At 42.4% G+C, this 8,108-nt stretch overlaps 1 protein-coding gene across 1 annotated transcript in view; it reads left to right on the forward strand.

The window, feature by feature from the left end:
* Positions 1-8,108, forward strand: part of STRIP2 (striatin interacting protein 2) — a 57,304-nt gene that overhangs the window by 42,208 nt on the left and 6,988 nt on the right. The window contains exon 19 of the mRNA XM_011939634.1: positions 1,554-1,606. Coding sequence (XP_011795024.1) covers positions 1,554-1,606 — 53 coding nt within the window. The remainder of the gene's footprint in view (positions 1-1,553; positions 1,607-8,108) is intronic.

Raw genomic sequence — 8,108 nt, forward strand, 5'->3', positions numbered from 1 at the left:
TTTTTTTTTTGAGACAGTCACCCAGGTTGGAGTGCAGTGGCACAATCTCTGCTTACCACAGCCTCTACTTCCCAGGTTCAAGCGATTCTCCTGCCTCAACCTCCCAAGGAGCTGGGATTACAGGTGTGTGTGTGCCATTACTGCTCAGCTAATTTTTGTATTTTTTAGTGGAGGCAGGGTTTCACCATGTTAGCCAGGCTGGTCTTGAACTCCTGACCACAAATGATCTACCTGCCTTGGCCTCCCAAAGTGCTGGGATTATAGGCTTGAGCCACCACTGGGCTGAGGTAGTCTTGATTTATATTTTTTCACTTTTCTGAATTTGAACTGAATTCAATTCAACTTTATTTGAAACTCTAAAAAGCATGATGAACATGAAATAAAAGTAGAGCTAACGGCATATTAATTTCTGAAGTATTCCCATTTTGTCAAAACAATTAGCTATAGATAGGCCATCCTCACTAATATACTGAGTAGTTTCCCCTCCCACCTGGTACAGGAAGTTTAAAAATTTGTGTATCTCCAAATGTTGGTATTCATACTCAATCCACTAAGCTAGGAAAAAATTGAAATAAAACTCCAAACTTCAATGAAGGATGGTGAGCGTATGTTATGTGGAAGTTAAGTGTGGTCTTTGAAAGGAGATTGCTGGAGAAGGCAGTGGATGTGGACTCAGCATGTATTTTGCAATGCTTAGCATCTGAATGGTTGTTGAGAGCAGTGGTATGAAATGTAGGCTGTGTAAGGAAATGCTTTGGGGGATGGAAAATATTAAATATTTTATATGTATTATATTGATATCTTTTTTACTTTCTATACTTATGTGTACATTCCTACAATGTTATTTAAAACTATGCATTTATGAGTAAGCATACATGTATTTCAGAGTTATACTGTAAATATGCCATAAGGCATATATCCATTTTCCATGAGTTATTTATGCAAAGAAAGGACCATGGATAAAAATTTTTTAGCATTATATCAATTTTCCTGTTGGTCACTATTTCTGTAATGGGTTCTTGGGGAGATTAGAATCTCCAGGATAATTTTTCAAACTCACATATCCAGGTATGTTAGTGCCCCTTACTGGAGCACTTGTAGTTTGTTAAAGTTTCCCAAACAATCTTGAAATTTTTTTTTTCTCCTTCCTCCTTATCCACTTATTTCACTTGAGAACCATTACTCTCTTTTAAGCTATCCAGATCTATGTCCTTAATCTAGCAGTAATTTATCAAAAACCCATATGATAAGAAAATTATTCTATAATGGTGTTGGTAAAGAAAAGATTAAAATTAAAAAAAAAATGCCGACAATTGATTGGCTAATGAGGTGGGTGATGCCAGATGCAAGACTGCTGGGCCTACCACAGGAGCAAGAGAGAGGACATGCATCCCATCTCAAGGCATCTATGAGCCCATGTAGACACCATGAGCAAAACTCACCCTCCCATGTTGAAAAAATTTATAGACAAGAAGTTATCATTGAAATTAAATGGTGACAGACATGTCCAAGAATATTGTGGGAATTTGATCCCTTTATGAATCTTGTGATAGATGAGTGTGTGGAGATGGCAACCAGTGGGCAACAGAACAATATTGGAATAGTGGTAATACAATGAAATAGTATCATGTTAGAAACCTTGGAACAAGTATAAATGATGGCTATTCAGCATAGAAATCCATGTCCCCTCTCAAAAGAGCCTGTTTTACTATGATGTAAAAATTAGGTCATGTACATTTTTATATCGGACTTTTTTTTTTTTTTTTTTGAGACAGAGTCTTGCTCTGTTGCCAGGCTGGAGTGCAGTGGCGCAGTCTTGGCTCACTGCAACCTCCACCTCCTGGGTTCAAGTGATTCTCCTGCCTCAGCTTCCCAAGTAACTGGGATTACAGGTACTCACCACCACACCCAGCTAATTTTTGTATTTTTAGTAGAGATGGGGTTTCACCATGTTGGCCAGGCTGGTCTTGAACTCCTGACCTTGTGATCCTCCCACCTCGGCCTCCCAAAGTGCTGGGAAAATTACGAAATACGAAAATTAGCTGGGTGTGGTGGCGGGCATCTGTAATCCCAGTTACTTGGGAGGCTGAGGCAGGAGAATCACTTGAACCTGGGAGGCAGAGGTTGCAGTGAGCAGAGATCGCGCCACTGCATTCCAGTCTCAGTGAGACTGAGACACTCTGTCTCACACACACACAAAAAAATTTGTTAGATAAACTTGTAATAGTCAAAAAAAGAAAGTTTCAAATAAAAATAGGATTTCATTTTCAGTTATGTGAACCATAATAGAGAAATGAATCAAAAGAATCATTTGTCAAGTAATAGTTATTACCATGAATTTGATATCAGTTAAGTATTAAGACCTAGCTTTTTTTTTTTTTTTTTTTTTTTAAGACAGAGCCTCACCCTGTCACCCAGGCTAGAGTGCAGTGGTGTGATCTTGGCTCACTGCAACCTACCCTCCGGGCTCAAGTGATCCTCCCACCTCAGCCTCCCGAGTAGCTGGGACTAGAGGCACATGTCACCACGCCTGGCTAATTTTTTATATTTTTTGTAGAGACAAGGTCTTACTATATTGCCCAGGCAATTTTTAAATTTTTTGTAGAAACAAAGTGTCACTATGTTGCCCAGGCTTGTTTCAAATCCCTGGTCTCAAGCAATCCTCCTGCCTTGACGTCCCAAAGTGCTGGGATTACAGGTGTGAGCCACCATGCCTGGCCAGCATACGTTTTTTTAATAGTTTCAAATAAATGCAGGGCTAACATGGCCAGGAAAGCCTGAAGCACAAAGCAGAGAAATAGACTAGGTAGTATGGAAAAGACAAACAAACCTGGCTTTGCCACTTATAACTATAAGAGATCTTGAGCAGGTTTCCTGTAGGCTATAGAAATTTCATCTATAAAGGAAGGAAAGTTGGGTCATTAGATAAGCATCCAACTTTCCTTAGACTATAAAATTCCCCTAGATTCATTATAAAATAACCAAGTTAATATTAATAATTTTGATTTATCAGTGCAGAGCTCATTTGTCACATAGGGACTTCAGTAAGCTGTTGAGGAGGTTTGAGATATAGTATTAGATCTCACCCTTAGTAGCCCTTCTTTAAAAGTTCAAACTGATCATAGGCTGACTAGATTCAGTCAAATGCTTCCATTTAAAGAAGGAAACCTCACTGTTTTTTGTTCTTGTTTTTCCTGGGAACAATTATTTTCTTCTGGTTTGAAGTACGAATTATGGTAGGACCAAAGAATGTGCTTTTCCACCATTGAGTCTTCAAGAAGTTCGGAAAGCAGGAGATCCAACTAAATTTCCTCTGAATTGCCTTCTGTGTGCAGGATTCCAGAAGTGCAGCTAGAAGGTGAACAGTAAACAAAGAGTCTTCAAATTGACTGAGTACTGGTGATTGGGTGCTTATCATGTGACCTTGGGCAAGCCCTTTCCCCTTTCTGGGCCCCAGTTTTTGTTTCTGTGGATGACAGAATTGGGACTAGAGCAACTACATTCCTTCTGGTGCTCACATTCTAACCAATATGATTTCCTCAATCCAAAAGGAAGAAATGCTCCATTCTTCCCTTAGTCATCTGAATTAATTAGCTACATAATTGGCATAGCCTAGATTTTATTTGGCTTGGCTCACTCACCTGGGTGATGGATGGATCTTTGAGAATACAGCCCTCATAGTGCCCTGGAGATATTCTGAAAGGGTGGGATGTAGTCCTTGTACTGAATCTTTAGACCTAAGGCATACTGCAAACAAATATTCGTGAGAGTAGGTTGTGAGTATGTTTTCTTTTTTAACTTTAGTTAATACAAAGGAAGTAAAGGTCTTGCTTTGGCTAGTATGAAGAACCAGGAACAAGAGAATGTGATGTGTGCTGCTGTTCACAAATGATATCTCCTCATAGAGGCTTCCATTTTAATATGCTGGTATTGAAAAAAAATAGAGAAAGGGGACCTGCCTTAAATGAATATAAACATGAAGAAAAACTCTCAAGTTTGGCAAATATGAACAGGTACCTGTGGAACCGAAGACCTGTTGGGAAAAAGTTATCTGTTGGGTTGGAACAGGCACAGGCTAGAGCAGTGCTGCAGGTAGAGCCTGCTGCAAGCAAGGGAGACAGAACAAGCTAGGGTTTGGTGGCCATCCTGAGAGAGCCACTGACCAGTGTGTGTGTGCTTTCAGTGCCAGCTCCTGGCAACATCTGATGTGAGAAGTGGAGCTAGTTACAGTTGTCTGGGGAAGTAGTATCAGAAGGAAAAGAGAGTTGGCACATGCCTATAGTTCCAGCTACTTGGGAAGCTGAAGTGGGAGGATGATGAGTTTGAGCCCAGCCCGGGCAAAATAGTAAGACCCAGCCAGGTGCAGTGGCTCACACCTGTAGTCCCAGCACTTTGGGAGGCCAAGGTGGGCAGATCACCTGAGAGTCTGGAGTTTGAGACCAGCCTGGTCAACATGGTGAAACCCTGCCTGTACTAAAAATAGAAAAATTGGCTGGGCATGGTGGCATGTGCCTGTAATCCCAGCTACTTGAGGGGCTTATGCAGGAGAATAGCTTGAACCCGGGAGACGGAGGTTGCAGTGAGCCAAGGATAGCGCCACTGCACTCCAGCCTGGGCAACAGAGTGAGACTCTGTCTCAAAAAAAAATAGTGAGACCCTCCCTCAAAAAAAAAAAGAAAGAAAAAAAGAGGAAAGGAGAGCAAGGCCATGGGCAGCTGAGACTATCTTCAGAGAGGGAACTTGGGTTCCTTTCCTGGAATTCTTGAGACTGAGCCCTAAGGAAAAGGCAACAGCCACAAATGGCTTACCCTTACTCAAAACTTCACTTTTTTTTTTTTTTTTTTTGAGACGGGGTCTCCTCTGTCACCAGGCTGGAGTGCAGTGGCGCAATCTTGGTTCACTGCAACCTCTGCCTCCCGGGTTCAAGTGATTTTCCTGCCTCAGCCTCCCAAGTAGCTGGGACTATAGGTGTGCGCCACCATGTCCTACAAATTTTTGTATTTTTAGTACAGATGGGGTTTCACCATGTTGGCCGGGATGGTCTCTATCTGACCTTGTGATCCGTCCACCTTGGCCTCTCAAAGTGCTGGAATTACAAGTGTTAGCCACTGCACCCAGTCCAAAACTTCACTTTTAAAACTACTTGGTGGAGCACGGTGGCTCACGCCTGTAATCCCAGCACTTTGGGAGGCTGAGGCGGGTGAATCACTTAAGGCCAGGAGTTCGAGACCAGCCTGGCCAGCATGGTGAAACCCCATCTCTCCTAATACAAAAATTAGCTGGGCGTGGTGGTGCACATCTATAATCCCAGCTACTCAGGAGGCTGAGGCACGAGAATCACTTGAACCAGGTGGCAGAGGTTGTAGTGAGCTGAGGTGGCGCCACTGCCCTCCAACCTGAGTGACACAGCAAGAGTCTGACTCAAAACAAAGAAAGAAAACTTTACTTGATTAATCACCAGTCCATTTCTTTTTGGGATTTAAATATGGACCCTCCCTCAGAGCATCTCTGCTAGGGAAGTTAGCAAAGTTGTTTGGATTACAGTCACACATCCCAAATGCCAAATGTTATAAGTCTAAGATTATTCATTGCAGCATTGTTTATAATAATGAAAAATTGGGGTCCAGGCATGTGGTAGCTCATGCCTGTAATCCCAGCACTTTGGGAGGCCAAGGCAGGTGGATCACTTGAGGCCAGGAGTTCAAGACCAGCTTGGCCAACATGGAGAAACTCCATCTCTACTAAAAATACAAAAATTAGCTGGGTGTGGTGGCCTATGCCTGTAATCCCAGCTACTTGGGAGGTTGAGACAGGAGAATAGCTCGAACCCAGAAAGTGGAGGTTGCAGTGAGCCGAGATTGATCCACTGTATTCCAGCCTGGGCAACAGAGCTAGACTCTGTCTCAAAAAAAAAAAAAGACCAGGCGCAATAGCTCAAGCCTGTAATGTCAACACTTTGGGAGACCAAGGCAGGCAGATCACCCTAGGTCAGGAGTTCAAGACCAGCCTGGCCAACATGGTAAAACCCCATCTCTACTAAAAATAGAAAAATTAGCTGGGCGTGGTGGCAGGCATCTGTAGTCCCAGCTACTTGGGAGGCTAAGGCAGGAGAATTGCTTGAACCCGGGGGGCAGAGGTTGCAGTGAGCCGAGATGACACCACTGCACTCAAGCCTGGGCAACAGTGTCAGACTCTGTCTCAGAAAAGGAAAAATTGAAAGATTGGTAATAACCTAAATGCCTACTAATACAGGGCCAACTGGTTAAATAAATTATGGTACATACTTGCAATACAATATTAGGTAACCATTAAAAAGAATGAGGCAGTTCTTTTCAACTGGAGAAAGTCCACGTAAATCACGGAATTATAGAATGCTCAGAGCTGAAGTGATCTTAAAGATTAGCTAGTTCAACCTCCTACAAGAAACAAGGAAAATGATTTACCTCAGATCATACAGTCAGGGATGAGGCCATAATCCAGGTATTCTGATATCTATTCCAATGCTGCTTCTACAAGGGGATGCCTTCTCTCCCATATTATTCTTTGAGATACTGAGGAATGCAAGGCTTTTTATGCCTCTACCGTATTGAAAATCAGGATGAAGGAAGCTCACAGTAGAAATACACTTGCTTATCCCATATGTTTTGTGTTTCCCTTGTGTCTTAAAAATTTAAAACTCTGGCCGGGCGCGGTAACTCACACCTATAATCCCAGCACTTTGAGAGGCTGTGGCAGGCGGATTACCTGAGGTTGGGAGTTTGAGACCATCCCGACCAACATGGAGAAGCCCCATCTCTACCAAAAATACAAAATTAGCTAGGTGTGGTGGTGCATGCCTATAATCCCGGTTACTCAGGAGGCTGAGGCAGAAGAATCACTTGAACCCGGGAGGCAGAGTTTGCAGTGAGCCGAGATCGCCCCATTGCACTCCAGTCTGGGCAACAAAAGCAAAACTCTCTCTCAAAAAAAAAAAAAAAAAAAAAAATGAAAGTCTGCCTGTCTCCCCTAACCACACAAGATATAATGTCTGTAGAACTTGGTCTATTTGGGGCAGGCCAGACTAGCTGATGCACTAGAGCAGAAAGTCCCATAAAAGTTTTCCCTAGAAGCAGACAGATGGTTCTCCTGGGACAATGTTGAACATTTACTATAGGATGGAGAATATTATTTATAAATAATATTTCTGTTCTTTGAGATGGAGTTTCTCTCTTGTTGCCCAGGCTGGAGTACAATGGCGTGGTCTCAGCTCACTGCAACCTCTGCCTCCTGGGTTCAAGTGATTCTCCTGCCTCAGCCTCCCAAGTAGCTGTGATTACAGGCGCCTGCCACCATGCCCAGTTATTTTTTTTATTTTTTTAGTAGAAATGGAGTTTCACCATGTTGGCCAAGCTGGTCTCGAACTCCTGAACTCAGGTCTCGATCTGCCTGCCTCGGCCTCCCAAAGTGCTGGGATTACCTGATCTATAAATAATATTTCTGACCTATAAATAATATTTCTAAATAAGAAATTCTCCTGAAACTTTTTGGCTGTCGGTATTAGGTATTAGGAAAGCCTAATACTCTCAAAAACCTCAGATGTTCATTCTACATTAGCTATATGCCTGTGTTGCTTCAAATTAATTTGAGGGAGGAGGAGGTAATTTTCCATTCACCGGACAGCAGCTCACTTCTACATGTCGTCTACTCCTACATTCTCCTATCACATTGTGGATGTGAGGAATTTCCAAGATGTTAGTTTGGCTGTCATGTGTGCTCATTGATTTATATAGCTTCTGACACCAGTATGTATTTGCAAGCCCCAAATTCACATAAGGACTCATATTTTTATTTCTGAAAAATGTTTCTATGAGTAGATACCTGCTTTTAATCTGACATCCATCTGTTGTCTCTGGTTAGGTGTTCACAAACTATCAAAAAATATATAAGAAAAATACCTGATTAGAATAAACCATCTGCCATTTTTCCTTCCATGCTGAAGAATTAAGCATCTGACTGTAATATGGTTTGATAAAGGAGGGTTGAGGTTGATTTAAAAAAAATTCAACTGGCCGGGCGCGGTGGCTCAAGCCTGTAATCCCAGCACTTTGGGAGGCCGAGACGGACGGATC

This window comes from Colobus angolensis, unplaced genomic scaffold, assembly GCF_000951035.1.
Source record: "Colobus angolensis palliatus isolate OR3802 unplaced genomic scaffold, Cang.pa_1.0 Scaffold182, whole genome shotgun sequence".
In the NCBI taxonomy this organism is placed as follows: domain Eukaryota; kingdom Metazoa; phylum Chordata; class Mammalia; order Primates; family Cercopithecidae; genus Colobus; species Colobus angolensis.